This window comes from Aplidium turbinatum, chromosome 15 (assembly GCF_918807975.1).
Source record: "Aplidium turbinatum chromosome 15, kaAplTurb1.1, whole genome shotgun sequence".
NCBI lineage: Eukaryota > Metazoa > Chordata > Ascidiacea > Aplousobranchia > Polyclinidae > Aplidium > Aplidium turbinatum.
The window spans coordinates 13,030,461-13,051,357 of NC_137486.1; the positions used below are offsets into that span (position 1 = coordinate 13,030,461).

Consider the following 20,897-nt stretch of genomic DNA (forward strand, 5'->3'; position numbering starts at 1 on the left):
TATTATCTTATCTTCTCCTGCATTGCGGGAAAGCGGACTTGAGCCCTATGCATCGGTGTACCCCTTCCGACGTACACCTGACCCACGCTGCAGCCGACGGCAATGTCTGTTTCCGGTTGTCTACTCTACTTATGACTTAAATTTGGTACTACCCATTACTCGAAATCGATCACTGGGTAGAGTTTATCGGCAATTATGGGCAATTATCGTAAAGTTTCTTGCCCAGAGAAACAACAGCATGTGCGGGTGGCTGGAGTCGAACATGCAGGCTCTCGACTGCGAGCCCAACGCGCTAACCACTCGGCCACTGCAGTCAGCAGTACGCTACAAAGAAGTACGCTACAAAGAAGTACGCTACAAAGAATGTCGCACATTTGGATTTTGATCATATTTATAAAACTAATGACTATGTATATAAAACTATGTTGTCAGTCATGTAAAAGCAAGAGCATCATCTGTAAAATAAGAACTGATTGACATTTCATAATTAAAACCAATAGGCTACCGGGATTGCATGCCAAAAATGACCGCATTCTAAAACAGAGTGGCATAATGTCCACAGGGAATGGAAATCAGATTTGAATCTATCACCAACACCGGTTAAAAGATTCTTTATTGTCAGATCAATGCTTTTCAAATTAACGATTGGCATCACCAAAAAAGGTGATTTTTAGCCTATATCGTGCAATTTGTTCGAACATAAGAAAAGCATCGATTGCTTTTACCAAGAAAATAAAATATCTTCTGACAGGTGTCAAACCCACAAAAATGCTTGATATGAACGACTCGGTTACATGTCTTGTAGCATAATGCAAACGAATTTATTTTCACACGAGTCAGTTCATAAACAGCTGAAAATCGATTTCAATCAGCTAGATCATCTTCAGTTAAGCTTCAAATAAAATTCTGTTTGAATAAGCTCAACTGAAGATGATCTAGCTCAGTGATTCCCAACCTTTTTTGGTGTCGGAGCCGAATTTCAAACTTCAGAGTGCGTATGGAGCCGCATGAAAACACTCAAGTAATTATAACGAAAATTTTAAAACATGAAAGCATGTACCAACGAATAGCAACACTAACAAGAAAAATAACACAAATCAATTAAATGTCCAACTTGGCATTGGCTTTGAGCTTTAACAAGTTTGTCAAAGCGAGGCGCAATTGCAGATAATGCAGTGCAGTAGCTGCTTGAGGTGGTCATCGGTCAACCGATTGTGATATTTATTTTTGATTCTGATCATTTGCTGAAAAGTGCTTCACATACGACTAAGTTGATCCAAATACAGAGGCGTTTTTCTGGGCATTGGTTTTCAAGTTGGGATACTTTCCCTCTGGAACTCGACTCCAAAATTCAAGTAGGTCTTCACTTTGAAATAATTGTTTGAGCTCGATATCTGACTGCATGTTTAGCAACTCCAATTGTAAATTATCAGGAGCAGTGGCCACATTAACTGCAATAGGATTTGATTTATAATTTCACATTGCATGTCATACTCCCTGCTTTGGTGCTTCGTACCCCCAAAGGGTACACGTACCCCTGGTGTAAGATGTAAAATGAAAAGTTCACTGACAGTGCAACCTCTACGACACAACGACTATGCAGTTTGTAAACAATTTTGACAAGTCAAAAAAGAATCGCCCTGATTATTATAAATAGATTTTTTGTGGGATTTTCAGGGGTCAATGAGAGCCGCAAGAAGGCTAGCTTGGAGCCGCATGCGGCTCTAAGAGCCGCGGTTGGGAATCACTGATAGCTGCTAGAAATCGATTTTTAGCTGTTTATGAACTGACTCGTGTGAAAATAAATTCGTTTGCATTCGATTGCTTTTAAAATTAGTTGGTTGGTTTTGAATCTTTATCCTCGGACTAACAAAGCCTTGATTGGTTATTTCTGGTAGTTTCGCATACTTGTAGAATGTAGAGGCTCTTGACGCAGGGCCGGTTACCGAGAATGGAAAATTTTCCGATTGTTGAAGTGTTGTTGCCGGGGAACTATGCCATTCATTAGGTGCCGCTGAATGGAGAGCATTCCTGAAATGCGTTGCACAAGCGCACACCCCGAGAGTCGAACCAGCGCCGCGTGATCTTGAGCCGGGCGCGTAACCACTGAGCTAACGGGGCGGTTATGATGTTACATTATACTTCGATTTCAAAAATAGTTTTTTTGTTCGTTGAATTGATTTGTTAATCTCCCGCCTTTTTAACACAATCGATCAGATTAGAGCTTTTCAAATATTTGACATAATTTTTTTTGCTTTTCGTTACCCTTCCTCCAATAGAACGCCTAATATGACATTTTTAACAACGTGTATGACGTGCATGGTGATTCTCGCAACTCTTTCCGACAGAGAGGGCCACTGGCCACATGATATTTGAACAGTCCCCTAGGTTACTCACTTAACATGTGACAAACAACGTTAAACATAGTTTCAAATTTTTCTACAAGTAAATTTGATTCTTCTCTAGCAACAGTTGCAACGTTCACCATGAGATTGCTTTACAACTCATCTGATAAACTTTGCAACAATGGCCATCTATTGCTAAGAAACAAAACAATATTAATGAACACTCACACTTTTTATTATTCAAATTTGAGACTGGCAGCATATAGGCCGACTAACACTGATGACATTTCTTTGAACGGTCGGCAGCTAAAGAAGTAATGAAAACCATCAAAATACCTCAAAGTATATTACAATTGATTAGAAAACAGCGATTTATTGCTTTAAGTTAAAAGAGTAGAACAAGCAGCAGAGAATACATAAGTGGAAGTGACACAATATGCAAAACAAACGAACTATATTCATCCGCTGCACCAAAGAAAAGAAAAATTCACAAGCTAAAAGACAGTGAAGTGCCGCAAAGACATCAATTCACAAAGCACAAGCACTCAACGGTACAACACATAATGCTGAAGAGCAATACTACACATTATGGCAAAAAGAAATCGAAAACACAATATGTTTAAACATATTTGGCACCTTTCAACCATGTAGGCTACTGTCAAGTAGTGCAGCGTGACCATTTGTTGGATGTTTACTTTTTTCAGCTAACTTTAGTTTCATTGTATTTAAAAACGCTCTGATTGCGGTTCAACCGAGTCAGCTCTATACTGATTGTTTATAAATACAAGTAAAATGCTTAAAGTTTCCTGAAAAAGTGAAGACCCAAAAATGGTCCCGCTGCATCACTGGTACTTTCATCTTCTAACATTGCTAATTTGGCTAGCTGTAGATAACAATAAAATGGGAAAGCTGATGAAAATAAAGAAAAATAGCGAGAACGGCCTACACGAGAAAAAAAATCAAATTTAAAACTCGGAATCACGAATTGCTTTCAAACTGAGACACGTATCAATGTGAGTGTTGACTTCATCTAAAAACACCAACTCCTCACAGACGGGACAGGAAACACGATTTGGAAGTTGAAATTGTCCCGATGGAAGTGCTAAGTCATTCGTTGTGTGATCATGTGCATCGAGTGACGTTGCAGAAATCAAACCTTCGTCACTTGGTTCACGTTTGGTGATGGGAGAGCAAGTATCTGATCGGTCCACATCAATTTTCTTTTCGCTCAAAATCACCGAGCTTAACAAAATATCGTCGTCTTCATCAGATGATGAGTCGGGTAATACCTTCCGGTTAGATTTGGAGCAAGAATAATAATTTGGACTTTTCCTAACATCATCATCATGATGAGGAGGAAGATCAATTCGGGATGATGTGGATGGGATGTCACTGCTTTCATGCAATCGGCTTCGAAAGATGCTCTTCTGTGTTGATACCATCTCAAACTCAGAAGAAGTGCGTAAATTAGGTTTTTTCTTTGAGGGGGACCGAAAAGTTGAAGACCGAGGCGGGGGATCTGGAGATGGTTTTCGTTTTCCGATGCTTTCATCAATTCTTGTTAATGAATAACTTTTCGATGAAGCCTCGTGGCTTGTGGTTATGACAGGTGGTACAGCGGGTTTTTCTTCTGGACCTGAAGCTTTATTGGTTATATCATCTAGAGAAGTTTGTGTGCGAATTGTGCTGAGACTATTGGAAGTATTGACCTGCTTTTTCAGTCCATTGCTTTCATTTGAAAGTTTGTTTTTCTTTCTATTCAAGATGGGAATCGCGGCCTTTTCCTCATCGTCAACGTCACTAAATTCGTCGTCACTATTGAATTTGATTCTAGACTTTTGTTCCTTTGCGGTTAAAAATTTCGTCACTACTTTGAAACGTCGAAATGCAACAGCATTTTCATTGACTGATTGTATTCCGCTGCGTCTTACATGTTGACAGACAGAAGTTAAATTGCTTCCCTTTTTGCTTTGTTTTTCAAACCGCCGCATGTGAATGCCGTTAGTTTGCCTTTTCTGAGAAAGGTCATTCGCAATTCGCTTCCTCTTCCTTTCGACAGGAAACGTTTCTGAAGTGCTCCTGGCAGCTGCATCAGAAGATCTTTTCTGATCAAACATCGTCAGCAACCGACTTGTTGACGGGATGCCTCGGGAGGAGTGATCTCCAGAGCTTTCTCCACCGAGAAGATGTCCTCCTTCTGAAGATAATTTCGTGGGAAACTTGATGGTAGACTGCTGCAAAGAAGATCGATCTTTGTGCGTTTTCTGAGATTGATCATGGGAGTATGATGGCTTCGAATCGGCTGAAAGAAAAAAAAGAAATCATTATCTCTCCAAAACAAAAATTTGAAAATATAGCTTGGAAAGCAAGGCTCGATGATACACAATTGACCGCCATTTTGCAACCTTTTACTTGATCACTTGCAAAAATCAAAAATACGCATGGTTTCCGCAGCAGGGCTTGGATAATGAAAAATGGGCATGGTTGTGCTCTCCCATAGATTTGATAAGCAGATTAAAATACCATTTTAGGTATAACAACATGTGGATTTGAACGCGTGCTCCTGGATTCCTCCCCACAACAGGTTGTCAATAAGGGCTAAACATCATGGCTGCATGCAAAACGTAGATACTTCAATTTCGTGAAAAGCGGTACATGCGAGTTGCAAGTCCGCTTCTTGGATTCTTTTTCCAATATCTCTGCATCAAAGTTGTGATTCTCATAAGTGTTTATTGTGCAGGCAAATACTTTGTCAATAACATTTTGACAGAAATTAGGAAGATACAACAGCAATAAGACAACTTATGCTTTCAAAATAAAAGAATGACACACAAACAAGCTAATAATGTTTATTAATTTTAGGCAAGCCAGCAGCCGTTTGTGTAAGGCTTCTGAATATGGCAATGTCCGGAAAACAAATAAATGGTTTCCTTTGGCCTTGATGTTTGCTAGATGGCATTTTTATATTTTTTAAGGGGTGTGAACATACGATCACTAAAAACCGAATGCCGATACGAACGGACATCAGATTTGAAGTCAGCGCACCAAAATTAGCCAAGGAGACATATTCCCTTCTTTGTTTCAAAAATTTTGTTGCTGTTGACTAAAATAAAACAATATCTTCATAACCAATAAATCAAGATTCGTAAATTCTGTAACCTATACCCATTTTTTTCTTTTTCACTCCGTAACCATCTGGCTCTTTTATCTTCTCGAATGTTCCTCCGCATTCTCTTTGATGCTGCGACCACCAGGTGTCGCTGTAAGGCAACACATATCAAGCAAAGTCTTAGAAATACTGTCGTTCACAAATTGACAAAATTCAAATCAACCATAAACGTGTTTCACAATTATTTCTACCTCAAACATATGAGGGGCGAGGGCCCCAATTAAACATGGTCAAATATAGACGGTAACATGGCTAAGTCATGCTCGCGTCATCTCGATGCTCAAAAAATTGTCGGTTCGACACCAGCCGAAAGCGCGTGATAGTGGCAAGGTATCCAATCGTGGACACTGGACATGAAAATCAACTTGCTTGCCTCATCGCCTACTTCAACTTAAATTTTCAACACCAACAATGTGATATAAAAGTTCAAGGGAGAAATGGATAGTGGCTGAAATGGTAACAAAGTAAAGGTACCATACTCAGTTCCTGAGCTTTGGGGAATGAAAACACAAGGTTCTCATCATACCAGGCTTTCGGAATTAATGAGAGTGGGGTGGCCAATGAAATGGCAATATGCAACAATGAAGTTTCCAAGTTTTTAAACAAATTTATCTCTTCAATTCATGCATGTGATCTCCGAAGCAAAGAAAGTCTTACTTTTTAGATGGAGCTCTGTTCATTGCACGCTTTACATATCCAAAGAAAGGAGGTCTACCACGACAAGCCCCCTTGCACCTCCACCAGTGCTTCCGCATCTGATCGACTTCATCATGAAAACTGTGATAAATCTTAAAAAAAAAGAACTTTACTAGATGAAATGCAACAGTATCACAGTTTTCAATAAGGCTAACTTCTCCAGAAACAGTAAGTGAATGATATTTAAAAAACTATTTCAAGCAGTGAAGCCAGAATCTCAACAAGGGTGTCCTCGAAATTAGCGGCAGCACCAGTCACGCGGCAGCACCAGTCCTCGAAATTAGCGGCAGCACACGGCAATTGGCGTGGGGAATGCTTCCGCAAACGTCATAATGGCTAATCTGCTACGCAATAAAAATGCCGTCGCAAAATGAGCACGTAATTAGGACAAAAATTGTTCAAAATTTTTTCCTGTGTTATTTACTCGAAGGGGGATTTTAATCAGCAGAAACATCGCACCAAGACGTCAGCTCGGACTATTTTTACTTGCTGTTAACACTCACGTGCCCTGAACACGTAACTTCTTCATTTTCATGTTAAATCAACGTTTGATAATATTGAATTGATGTTAAATTGGCAAACTGTCCAAACTTCTAAACACTAATGACAAACCAAAAATTATCACTCCTTAAAATTTTCGTTACAATCAAATAACAATCCTAATGAATACGCCACAATGCCCTTTGTACAGTAAGGTAGGAGATGAAGTTTGCGCGACTAACGTTTATAAACTGACATGCATCTCAGCCATTTCTTATTGAATGCTTAAAGTATGCAAGAAAGTTAAAGTATGGTGAAAGAGGAGACAGTAAAAGGTTGGAATTTGTCTATTGTAGGTTACGCAGTGGAAGAAGGAAAAGTCACCAATATCTTCTGTAAAGTATGCAAGGAATTTTATGGAAGTAATCCACCTGAGCATGCTCAAACATTTAATGAAAACCAGCGGCAAAAGCATACGGCAATAGCCGCCGCAATCCAAGGTTTGTTGATTTGGCGACGGCAATGTTTTTGCCGTAGTACCGTAGATAGAAGCTAATTTCGAAAGCTGGGTGTCTGTCTACTGTCTAAGATACCATGTAATGAAGTACACACTATTAGCTAGTTTGTTTGTTTTTTATCTCCTTTGTTGAATCCCAAGTGGAGCTCGCAAAAATCACGTGCATAAGATACAGTTGAAACTTGAGAGGCAAGTACACTGCATTAGTGGATAACATATCCCGAGGTTCTTAGCCATGAAAGGCTAAAAGTCATAGCTTTTGCCATGTATGCTTGGTTGAACCAATGAACCATAGGTATTGTCATCATGCAATTGAAGTGAGCTATATCCATTGCAAGTGTGTTTTTTATCTTGTCCAAATTTTCCTGCACTTTAAAAATGTCAATATTCGGTATCAAAAGTGCATTGTCAATGAAAGAAATATGGACAAGGGCCATGGAATAGAACAAATACGGTCGATAAATCTAGTCTGTGATCTTCTTTGGTGCACAAACCACTCTATGCACTGCTTGAAATAATGAATTTGTGTAAATCTTTTATTCTTGAGTTGCATGGTAAAAAAATAGAATAAAACAAAACTTTCTTTCAAACAACAAACACTCACCGTTATATTAGTTCCTGCTGAACCATTAATCCTGTGCATGTGTTTGCAAAACTCAGGCCCATGACCGTCACGATCTCTGTCATTGGCAGTCACAAAAAGATAGGCGTGTATCATCTCATGCTAAACATATAAACAATATTGCATCAAAACATGGTTTGTGCTATCTGGTTGTTAGATAACCGGATAACCAGTCGTTTTCAGCTTCTTGATAACCAGGTAAATTCGTTTGTGTAATCAAGGAGTGTAATGAAAAATTACAGTTAGCACTGCCTTTTTGATGTCTTTATACCTAATTACTAATTAGCCATAGCCTTGACATAAGTCGGACTACAAAGTACAATATTACTTTGCAAAACCGCACAAATTTAAGTTAAAGTAACTAAGCACAAAATATTAGATACGGTAGGCTATTACCATACGGTTTACAAGCAATTGCCACCCTGCAGTAATGATAATTTTGTCATTTAAAATACTAAAGAAATGTAAAAAAAAAAGAAAAAACACATTTGATAAACAAGAAAAAAGAGAGCAAACATGTTTAAGATAACATCAACATAAAACTCCCAAAACTAAAAAACTAACAGTAACAGGTTTCTCAAATTTTCCAGTTTACCAGTAGGCTACATTAATAATAATTGTATGTGGATCTGACAAGTGGATTTCCATAACATATCACTTACAATGCACCATTGCTTCGTAAAATTAACGTTTTCATCTCTTTTTTAAAACAGTGAAATGATAGTTTATTCAAATTGCTTAGAACCTCTGACCAGACCATTGGTCCCAGTACCTGCACGGATTTTTGCCAAAGTTAGTATTATATTTGGTCTATTTATGGAATATATAGTTGCTGCTTGTCTGATATCTGATGTTATGGTTCCAAAGTAATCTTGTATGAATAACATCAATAACACTATTTACAAGCTTTTCTTACCAGTAAAGTTTCGACAAGATCACGACGAGGTCTTAACTTGAGAAGAGGTTGACTTAATCTCACGGAACATAACCCACCTTTACCTTCATAGCAACACAAGCCAGCGCACCTAAAAGTATTTATTAAAAATCAATGATATTTAGCATGTAATTAAAGAATCTTTAAAGACGCTTACATCAGTTGCATCATAATATACAGACAGTCAGACACTGGAGTACAACTTAGTAATAAACTAGTAATAAACTCAGTAATAAACATAGTAATATAATAGTAATATATGAGAATTAACTAAAAAACTGATAAAAGAAAAGATGTGTAAATACAGTAGTCTTGGTCGCAGACAAATATTACCGCTTTGCCATTCGCAAGATTTATTTACAGTACGCTGTTCGATGCCGACAATGTCACACAATTCAACAATGGTTAAGCATGTTACTGTTAAACGTTGCTGTTTACAAGTTGCTTGTGCATAGGGATGGGCAAAATAGAATAATTAGCTATTCTAGAATATTCTAGAATACTGAAACCGAATATAGAATACAGATATCTATTCTAGAATAATTGACAGTTTTTACCATCGACATATTTTAATGATTTTTATGACTTTACAAAAACAATGAACATCACAAAAATTGCTTATCGCAGTGTAACAAATTTAGGCTTTCTAAATTTTCACCAGTCAAACGAGATCTCAACTTGGTGGCAGTTAAACCTGCACTTAAAAAACATCTCTCTGAAGAAGCAGATGTAGCAGGTACACAAAAATATTTTGAAACTAACTGATAGAAACAAGAAAATTGGTTTTTGTGTTGCTTTCCATCAAACAACTTGGGTGTTTTGAAGAGATGTAGTGGATGCTTTCAACAACGTGAGATAGGTAGGGGAAGCCAAATTTGCTGATTCATCTTCACTACTGCAAGCAGCATCTTCAATCCCACAGCTCAACAAGTCGTACATGTCACTGTACTGACATACCGGTAGTACAGGCCCGTAGCCAGGGGGGCCTCGCCACCCCCCCTAAAAAATTTTGCCCCCCTGGCAAAATCACAACATTCTCGACCAACAGCTACAATTATAATGATTTTGCCCATTTAAATTTTTTTGCAGCGAATTCGTTGCGATCAAACGGACTAGTACGAAGTAGATCGTTAAAGCGGTTTCAATTATCCGATTTCATATGCATTTTGAAACCGGTTAGACTCTACAACCGGTTATTCTATATTCGATATTCTATTTTGCCCATCCCTACGTTGTGCATCTGATAACAAACAATCCATTTTGTTGTATCATAATTGATCTCACAGTGGAAGACTTCAGCATGAATTGCGAGTATTATTTATCTGGTTTACTTTACATTGGGATAAATAATAGTTGGTGACTATTTACCAGTAGCCAACTGTGATGTTTCTGTTTTGTGCTAATGGTTAATCGGACATTAGTAACACCATGTTGATTAGGGCAGCTTCAGTTGCCCTACTTTGAAATTACCTCACTGTATGTTTAGGCCATACTTAGATGAACCATGGAATGGAAGGGCCAGGAATAAGCTAGTCAATTTTTACACAAGAAAATAAAAATGTCATTGATTTTCAGCAAAAAAGTAAGGGTCAATCTATACATGAGGTCGGCCTATTCTCGAGGATATACGATAGAATTAACCCTCGAAAATGTCTGCCAGTTCTTGCTGAAGAAGCCCAGTGTTGCGAGTTCCATGGTTTTTGCCAGCAAAACTTGGCTAGTTTTGCTCACCAACTGCGAGAAAGTCTGAGCAGCTGCAAGTTGTGGTATCATTAATTCCGTTGGTTTACTTTTATTATAAACTTACCTTAATAAAATGCCATTTTTCTTTAAAAACATAGTGCAACTCTGACAACGAGCATTTAGAGGTACCCTGGTTGTATCTACGCAGTGGTTCTCAAACTTTTTCAGCTTGTGGCACATTAGAAAAAATATAAAACGCAAGCGGCACACTTACAACAGAAGAAAAGTTGCTTTAAAAAACATTATTTTCACATGTCAATGCGATGGATGTGCTTGTTTATATACCAATGTAAGCTTTGACTGAAACGAGGTTGCATTGTTGACAAACATATACCCGAATTTTATCGTCAATTCCAAGCAGTCTCTCTCGTTTACAGCTTTTACTTTCAGTCAAAACAGAAAAGCCATGTTCACATAGCCATGAAGATGCAAATGGCAATATAATTTTGATTGCTTTTGCACGGATCATGAAATAGAATTTGGAAGCAGACAGCCAAAACGCATCCAAATTTTTTTGTGGAAACAGTGTTTAAAAAAATGGGTTGTTTCGTAAATCAATGAGCTGTTCTTCTTCTGCAGAAAAATTGCTTGATTTATTGCTTCCAAATGGTGGGAAGTAATGTTAGCAATAGCTAACATAGCAGCCCAATAGTGACGTGGCAATTACCCTGCTCTATCGGAAAAGCCATGTTCACATAGCCATGAAGATGCAAATGGCAATATAATTTTGATTGCTTTTGCACGGATCATGAAATAGAATTTGGAAGCAGACAGCCAAAACGCATCCAAATTTTTTTGTGGAAACAGTGTGTAAAAAAATGGGTTGTTTCGTAAATCAATGAGCTGTTCTTCTTCTGCAGAAAGATTGCTTGATTTATTGCTTCCAAATGGTGGGAAGTAATGTTAGCAATAGCTAACATAGCAGCCCAATAGTGACGTGGCAATTACCCTGCTCTATCGGCAATGCCATAATTGGTTTCATCGTCACATGTGCTTATTTATCATCTATTGAAGGATTTAAAGCGCATTTAAGTCGCATGCTTGTCTGAATGGTTATTTTAAATATTTATACAGTTGTTTTCCAAAATTTAAAAAAGATTTGCGGCACACTTGAGAATCTGTGGCGGCACACTAGTGTGCCGCGGCACGCAGTTTGAGAATCACTGATCTACAGTGCCCCATACATACAGCCGTACCATGCAAACATAACTATTTCTACAGCATTCTTACTGATTAAGTGATTAATGTGCAATTGTGTAATAGATATGCATACAATCGCACCCATGATCACTATAGTAGTTTCATGTTTAGGTTTATGTCAAAAAAAGTTTAACATGTTGCCAGATAGGTCATTTGTCTCAATTTGAGAAAACTTTAAAGCTGATAAAAACAAGAACTTGTACCTTGAGAAATTTTGAAGCCCTAGCAAACAGCAAACCTAACTCAGAAACTGGAAAACAGCAGCATTTAATAACAACGATGGTGTTGGTCATTTCATGAGAGCACTCATATTGTACTTAATATTGTATCATAATTAGGATGTCATCACATTGCTACCTGACTTGTCTTGCAAACATGCAAGAAAGAAGACAATCGGCACCATTTCTAATGTCTTTAAGTAGCCTAGGCTTTGACCTAACCTGGAATTGATCTTAAATCTTCCAATACTAGAGCCGAAGGTAATAACCACTCGGCCACTGAGTCGGTGATTTGAAAGGCCATTTTTCTACTTTGAGATCAGTTGACACTGGCAAAAAAACATAAAACACACTTTACTTTTTGTCATGGTATAAAATGAGTACTCACAATGTCATTCGTGGACTCCATCGCACTTCCACTGATGTTAAAGTATTCCAAAAATAAGTATTGTTAAACTGATTAAATAGGGTGTGAATGTCTGGATTAGGATCAATAAGTTCCCAGTCTGGATCAACTATACATTTGTTTCCATCTTTTGATGACCCGGAAGGAGTTGCAGAAAGTTTAGCGTTTATACTAACATTAAAGCTAAGTTCTTCATCAAATTCATTTTGCAAAGAAAGTGCTAATGCATAATCAGCATCATCCATAACAAAATGAAGGTAGAGAAGATAAAATCCTAAACATGAAACAGTACCAATTCAACATTATGTCAAACTACCTACCCAGGGATATCTAGAGACAGGGGATATGAAGGCTCGCAGCGATTGCCTTATTCTCATGACACTACCAGGGCGGTAGTTTGTAGTGCTTTAAAATGTGGTTCTTTTTAAAATCATAGAAAGTTTTGTAGTGCAGCTGGTACAGTGAGCTACAGGAGACAGTTAGCAAATGTTAAGTGGAGCATATTTAAAGAATACTTGTTTACAAAGACAGTTGAAAAGTTACCAGTAAGCTGTTTTTTTTTAACAAAGCCTTTGCAGTAGGCTAGATGTAAAGCAAGTATATGGGTAGTTGAATTAACAAGCAACCATGAGCATGCTGTGAATATCCAGGCCTGATGCTAATAGTGCAATGCAAGTTATCATAACAAGATTTAGTAAACTACTATCGGTGCCAATTGTCATTTTACGATAAACGCAGATTATTTACGATAAACAAAAGCCCTTCTATTGTCAGACGTAATAAAAGCCTTCGTATCCCCTTCTTTAGATATCCCTGTACCTACCATCAAAGTTATTTCAAACATTTCTGTGTGCAGTACGTAGCCTATTACACAACGTATCTTGATAGGCTACCGTACGTTAGATCTACCATATGTCCCGGTTTAAACGTCTGTCCCGGTTAGCAAAATGTCCCGAAATTTTACTTTAGTGAAATTTTCAAAATTAACTCCAAACTGATGCAAAATTATGAAATAATTCAGTCCCAAAAGGCTTAACTTTGCTTTAACTCGAGGCTTATTTTAATATCTTAATTTTTTTAGCTTATTAGGTTGAGTAAAATATCACGCATAGCTTGAGAAATCTTTTAGTTAGGGAATAATGAGTGACGTTTATTGCGTCATTATTCTATTGACTTCAATGAAGCGATGAAGCCAATGGTTTCTGAATGCATCCCCCTATAAATGTTTGATTTGTGAATTAGTGTTAGTGTTATTTCTTTGTTCTCAGTGTTTGTTCTTTTTTTTTCTTATAAATGTCTGATTTGTGACTTAGTGTTGCTTAAGTTAAATTAACATGTATTTTCCTTTAAATAAAGTATATAATAAAATTTTTTATTCAATCTAAGTAGAATACTTTATTATGCAATATTAAAGCTTATAAAGATAAACATGGAATAAAAATTTGCCAAGCTTAGGCCTTCGGCCTTTCGTCCAGTTATTTCATTCATAGTTTTGAGTTTGTCCCGGATTATGCCCAAGAAATTATGGTAAGTCTACCGTACGTAGTTTTGAGAATGATATCTGTTGGGTTCAGGGTATTGAGCTTTGACAATTAAGTTTGTAACATCCTAATTATAGTCTTATTTAATATTGTATAGCAGTGGCGTAGCCAGGGGGGGGGGGGGGTTATGGGGGTTACAACCCCCCCCCCCCCCCTTTGGCACGCATGTGACGTCATGATATTGAGAATGATGCTTTCAGTCTCCATGTCTCTAAAACAAAGTTTGCCTAATTTTAAACGAAACTGCATTAAAAAAGCGAGTTTTGCCAATACCAAACATTCAAGTAACTCAGTCAAGAATTAGCAACAGGAAAACATAGAAACTTAGCTTTATTTCCGAAAAATGCCCAAGAAAACATGATCTTATCCTTTTGCCATGCCACCTGACAGCACCATTTTACCAGAATATTGATAGTTTGATACCCACATTTTTGTTGAAAATGCTTTCAGAATGCACCAAATTCAAAGTAATTTTTCAAAATTTTCTGGGGGAGGCCCCCCAGACCCCCCCGCCGCTGGGAATCGCTTTTGGCGAAAACGCCGTCGGGCTGCGCTCGCCGGCCGTCAAAACCCCCCCCCCCCCCTTTCACAATTCCTGGCTACGCTGCTGTTGTATAGTCTGCAGTCTGCACTTTTTCTTCATAACATAATATCTCATAATATAACATAATAACGAAGAAGCTTCAAGATCAAGCTGCGCTGGTTCGACTCTCGGGGTGTGCGCTTGAGCAACGCACGTTAAGGACTGCTCTCCATTTAGCGGCATTTAATGGATGGAATAGTTCCCCGGCAACAAGACTTCAACAATCGGAAACTTCACTCTGTCAATCTCGGTGACCGGGCCTGCGTCAGTGATTCAAAGCCTCTACAAGTATGCGAAACTGCCAGGATTAAGCTCTGCAAGAAGCTTTCCCAGTCCGAGGATAAAGATTCAATCAATCAATCAATCAATCTGATTACCTGAGGGTGAGGCTTATACCGTACTTCTCTTTTCTCAAACTTGAAGTTAATTCGAGTGGCTGAGTGTTGCCAAATGGGCACTTCTATTCCAAATTTGGAAATAATTCAAAGCCTTCGGGACTAAAAAGGGTGATTGAGAAAACTTTAAAGTTTCTGAAAAATAGGCTAAAATGAAAGAAGTGTTTTCAATACAAGTGAAAGTCCATTGTTGTTTTAAACTTTGTTTAGCAGCGTATATTGTCGTTTTGTTACGTCGACAGCTACACTGGATAGCAAAATTTTTATCATAAATGACTTACTATTTAAGTCATCTATGGTTTTATTGAACGTGTAGCAGAGGACGTGGTTTGTTACAGTCCAATTGGCAAGCTAAGGTAACCTTATTACAAATATTCATAAGGATATACACACTAACCAACATTTCTTTATCGGCAGAATTTTGAAAGTCTGCTGGGTTCAGGTACGTAACCTTATGAAGATTTTAGCTTTTTCATATCCTACTAATGTAGTTGTTTATAAAAATATTTGGGAAAATATATCCAGTTATTGGATAAATCAGTCTTACTATCAGGGGAGCCGGAAGCGGGGGAGGATGGGGGAAGTGGGGCAGATGCCCTCCTTCCCTTAATTTTTCTGTGGATGGGGGGCAGAGAGGGCAATAGTGCCCTTTTATGGTCATGTGAGCTACTGCATATTTTGCAATATAACGATTTTTGCTACCGGTATTCGCTTTTAGCCTAATTATAATCTTTCATTTCTGCCTTAAATAAATATTTACGACACAAAATTTTGTATCACAGTAGGCCTAGGTTACATCATTATAACATAGCATGATGCCCTTCCGTGCCATTGTTCTTTGTATAGCCTACCGGACACTTGTATCATTAGGCTACTCTATAATGAGCTGATAGATGAGCATTATAGCTTTATCTTATCTAAAAACTTTAAAAACAAGGCCTTTCAGCAATAAAAGTGCCCTTTTTTCATAATTCTGCCACCCCCAGTCAAAAGTCGTTCTGGCGCATCTGCTTACCATGAGTTATGCTATGCTCACAAAACGTACCTTAACCGTATCTGTCACTGCTTCCTTTTGGCGGCAAGAGTTACTGGCCGAGACCATCAGGTCTACGTCTCTCTTATTGCTAATTACTCCGTCGGCTTATATCAAGTAACAACGGGAAAAAGTATGCCGTTGGTCAAAAGCCTTTATCTATCATTCAATCAATTTATTTCACAAAATATATTCGTGATTGTGTATTTTAGGTAGAAAAGGTGATAAAGACTCGGTTTTTGACCTATTTTCGCCATTTCTTGGTCAAATTTTTCAGTTTACATTTTATTTTGAAAGTCTTCTTGCGTTGAACACAGAATTTCATCAATTTTTTTTCCGTTTCTGTGCAAACAGTATTCCATGCACTTTTTGCACTACAAAGCAATTTGCGCAAATAACAAATTAACTTTCTAATTATTGTCTACCGGCAAAGAATGGCTCATATCGCATCAGATCGCGACTTCCTACCCAGACAGCAAAATCGACATTGAATCAATGTAAAAATGACGGATTTTGCTGCCTGGGTAAAGAATGGAATTTTAGCGCCGCCGACAAACACAAAATGAAACCGCACGCTAATAGTAAACTGTCAATCAAGCAATCGAATATCAGCAAATTTCTTGCATTTCATAACTGGCTGTGACAAAAGGTTTATTGTGAACTTCACAATTATCCGATACCAACATAATCGGGATTAAAAGTTGGGGCAAGAAAAAAAAGTAAAAGTCAAGAAATCTCAGATTTCTAGCGTCACTGCTTCTATGTGAAATTGCTGAATTAGCAGAGGGCGAGACCATAGGGTCTACGCCAGTAACAAATACGGTTAAACACTACGAAGATAGCTTATCATTTTTAGATATTGCCAAACAAGTCAAGCATTTGTTATAAACTTGAAAAATCAACAGTTGTGAGGCCACATATAAGCTAGGGGAAGGTCTTGACCTATGAACCGGGTTTACCCATGAGCCACCCCCTTCAAAAAAAAATCTGTTGCACTCTAGCGCCAACATGTACTATTTCTGAACGTGTTATTGTTTCAGAAGGTTCCATGGAAAATTCTGGGTTAGAGCTGAAAGGCGTTTTCCAGTTGTAAAGAAAGTTCTGTTTTGAGCCTTCCAGAGTAAATTTTTGGTGCCATTGATTTTTTGTTCTGGTACTTAAGGTTTAGCTCAGTGCAGGAAGCTGTATTTCGGATATGCAATGGTAGGCATTTGTGCTGAATCTTAGTCAGACTGTGGCTAATAACTTGCTTTAGTTTTTTAGTTCTGATGTAAAGCATGCCAATCAGGCTGGTCTTGACTTATGAGCCACCTAGGAGCATGACTCTTGAGCCATGGTTCATGGGTGATGCCATTTATTTCATAGTATGTAGGACTGTATAGGTGTATTATGTTGTAAGTCTTAAGTGTAATTTAGCTTGGTAGGCTAGGCTACTCACCTAGGCTACTACTACAATAGTACTAGCCTGTTCCTGTAGTTAAACCAACAGACCAAAGCTGTAGGCCTATTTTCAAAATGTTGCACAATGACTAACAATTTTTTAATCACTTTTTAATATATATTTATAGCTTACTTATATGTTATTAGTATAGAAATCAAAACATGTCACCTAGTCCTAGACCAAAGTTAAGCAAAAAAGGGGAAGACTTCACTGGCCTTGAAATGTCAATGGCACAGCCAAAATATTCTCCAGAATAAGAAAGCAATACGTGCAGCAGCAAGAGATAACAAAGTTGACCGAACCACGCTATCAAGGTATTTGAAAGAAGCACAAACAAGGTAGGCCTAACACCAGAATAGGTGAGGGCATTTCCACATGCTCAACTGAAAAAAAAGTGACAAACCGTAAGTCTAAGCGAGTAAAATCAGCAGTCATCACTGACTTGCCGGCTAAAGCAGCATAAAATGCTACCACACCCAATGCTGCTGAAGATGTAAGCCTCCAGGTTACTGCAAGAAAATCTGCTCAGATGGGACAAAGAAAAAAGAGAAATCTTTTTAAAGTGCTGTTAGAAGATTTGGAAAGTGAAGCTGAAAATGCCACTGTTCTGCATCTTAATGACAACATTTCGGATGAAAGTGAGGGGGACGACATGATCAATTATTCGAAAGATGAAACTACGGTTAGCATTGGGGACTTGGTGGTTTTTAAGTTTTGTGAGAAGCGAGACGTGCACTATATTGGAAAAATCACAAAAGAAAAAAATGATGAGGTTTATGTAAAGGTGTCATTTTTGAGAAGTAATCCGAAGGGAAATGATTTTGTTGAACCTGTTGTTGAAGACATTCACACTTTGCAAATATGTGATGTCGTATTGTTGCTTCCTCCACCAAATCCTTGTGATTCCACTAAACGGACACAAGGGATCAAACATTTCTCTGTAGTTTGAACCTGCTACAACATTGAATAGGTTTGTGTTAAATGCATAAACTGAGGACAATTTCTTTAGCAGCATCTAATGTATTTTATTAATCAGGATCAACTAAAAAAGCTCTCCCTCGCATCAAAATTTGTAGATTTTCCTTCCTTCCTAGCAAAGTCCCAAATGGGGTGGGGGAGGGAAAATGGTCTGCTGAAATCTTTCCCCCACTTGTGCCCAGCCGAACTTTTCCCTCCTCCACCCTTATTTTGAGTAATGCTAGAAGGGGCGAAAAAACTACGGATTTCACTGGGGGGATTGTATAGTTGGTCCATTAATAGTACCTTTGTAGCCTACTTTTTGTATGCTTGTGTTTTTTTGCGTCTAAAGTACATTTCATAACAGAAATCAAACAAAATTGGTTGGTTTAGCTGCAGTGGCTTATGGGTTAATTGCGGTGGTTCATGGGTCATTGCCAGCAGCACCCTTGAGCCACTTTGAAAACTTTCAGGAAAATGTTTATAACAGAATGTTATTAAAAATATTGATCTGAAACTTGCCCATGATGTGCCCCAATAGTTATGTTAAATGCTTTAAAAATTTGAGCGTTCTAACTTCAGCAAAAAAAAAGTTAACGCAAAAAATCTAAAAAGTGGCTCGTAGGTCAAGACCTTCCCCTACACCACTTTTATGCGCAGTTGATCCTCGAAACTAACCATAGGCCTGCACAAAGTGAAGAAGTGTATTAATAATAAGAAGACTAAACTCTCAGGTTGACCACACTATAGGTTGACCGCTTTTTTTCAAACTCAACTGTTTTTTGTTTGTTTGTCGTATCCAGGCTTACGTCCGGTGATTGAAGATTTAGCTCAGGGATGTCCAACCTTTTATTATGGTGGGTCGCATTGTCATTTGAAATAATTCAATGGGCTGCAGAACCTATTAAATTTCAAGAAATATGGGTACATAAAGAAACAATTAAAAACTAATAATTTCATCTTTGAAAATAGGAACAAATGACAGAAAAATAGAAAGAAACAAAAAATTATGTCTACAATACAAAGTCAATGAGATTTTTGACATTGTTTTCCAGCTAAGAGGTTATCAACATTTGCACTAAAGGACGTTGTCTTGTTTCTTAGGATGTTTGCTAAGTGTTTGTCGATCAGTCTGTTTCTTTCTGCAGTTTTGATGTTTTTTATGGATGAAAATAACTGCTCGCAACAATATATGCTGCCCCGCATGCACAATAATCTTCTTGACAAATTAACTAATTTATTAAATTCATTACATGAATGTAATTCTTTATAAAAATAAAGGAAGAATGTGTTCTCTGTGGAAAGTTTTCAAACTTTCTCGACTTTGCAGTTTAATCAATTAAAATTGGAATTCGGGTAGCGCTTTATCACACTGAAATGAAAATGGGTCACTGAATAATTTTAATTCAATTTCAATCTTTTTGAAATAAAAAAATCTGACTGTAAATTTTTTAAGCAAATCTTCACATAACTTAGCATACTTTTCATAGTTTACAGAATAGTCTTGAGCTCTTTCAGATAAACTACGAAAATGTACAATTTCGCCAGCTTTCAGTTGTGCTATGAAACGTTTTAATTTCCTGGTAAAACTAGCCTACTTATTCGCTTGAACATTGAACTACACAACTGACCTTTCCCTTGTAGGCTAAATGCAAATTGAGCTCAGCTAGCATTTCTGTGATGTCAACTCGGAAAGACAAATCATACAACTATTCTTCATTTTCTATTAAGTTTACATTTTGTTTCTTTTTCTCCATACTGAGATCAGCTTACACGATGCCATCAGAAAAGATCGCCTAAAAACGGAACTTACCTTGCTGGCAGCGATGTTGTATCAGTGAAAAAATGTCAAACGCATGACACAGTTCATAGAGAAAACACCTGAGCGAAAAGCGATCTTCGAAAGCGTGTGAGAACTCATTTCCACAAACTTTCCTTTTTATATCTTTCTGGTTTGTTCGTTTTCATTTTATTTTTGTGAACAGCTGCTTTGTTGTTGCCGTTCTTCATTTGTTACAATTACAATATGTGTGTTTTGTTACCCAGGAGGGGACCAAACGCTTACTACCAGATATAAATGTTCTCCCACATAAGGGGGGTCTTGGGGGCGCAGTCCCCCAGAAGCTAACAACACTACGGCAGCTTCAGCCCCCCCTAGAGAAAAATACTTCTGCGCCACTGTCTCCAGGCTACGTTTTTTTTTAAGTTCAATGTTTAGATTTGGACCTGGAGGGCGAAACCTGGCTGCTGACTTTGCTTTGGCAGCTGCCGCCCCGTTAGCTCAGTGGTTACGCGCCGGGTTCAAGATCACGCGGCGCTGGTTCGACTCTCGGGGTGTGCGTTTGAGCAACGCATTTCAGGACGGTAGGCACTTTTACATCACCCACTCGTCGAAGAGTGCCTGCTTTTCAATGTGAAATTGCTTTGTGTTTTAGTCACAATTTTCCTTATAAACTCCATTGATTGCAGTCATTAAGATCCTTCTTGCACTCAGTTCAGTTGCAGAAGAAAAAATAGTATTAGCAGAGGGTGGGAATCGAACCCACGAAATCGAAACTACTACTTCTCTGCCCTAACCATTAGGCAACGGTGGTTGTGGTGAAGCATTCAGTAAAAT

At 38.0% G+C, this 20,897-nt stretch overlaps 1 protein-coding gene across 1 annotated transcript; it reads right to left on the bottom strand.

The window, feature by feature from the left end:
- Positions 1 to 2,558: 2,558 nt before the first annotated feature.
- Positions 2,559 to 12,575, bottom strand: LOC145784285 (uncharacterized). The gene is made up of 6 exons (XM_082596076.1): positions 12,313 to 12,575; positions 8,746 to 8,854; positions 7,812 to 7,931; positions 6,172 to 6,302; positions 5,511 to 5,605; positions 2,559 to 4,647 (listed from the first exon to the last, which is right to left on the bottom strand). The coding sequence occupies exons 1-6, from the start codon at positions 12,573 to 12,575 to the stop codon at positions 3,311 to 3,313; spliced, it is 2,055 nt and encodes a 684-aa protein (XP_082452202.1). The 3' UTR covers positions 2,559 to 3,310.
- Positions 12,576 to 20,897: the final 8,322 nt, after the last annotated feature.

Bases quoted from the DNA above. Each gene is read 5' to 3' on its own strand.
- LOC145784285 (XM_082596076.1), bottom strand. From the start codon at position 12,575: ATGGATGATGCTGATTATGCATTAGCACTTTCTTTGCAAAATGAATTT. The intron at 6,303-7,811 runs GTGAGTGTTTGT...TTTTTTTTTAAG, and splicing joins CAGCAGGAACTAATATAACG to ATTTATCACAGTTTTCATGA. The intron at 4,648-5,510 runs GTATAGGTTACA...TTTTTCTTTCAG, and splicing joins AGTGAAAAAGAAAAAAATGG to CCGATTCGAAGCCATCATAC.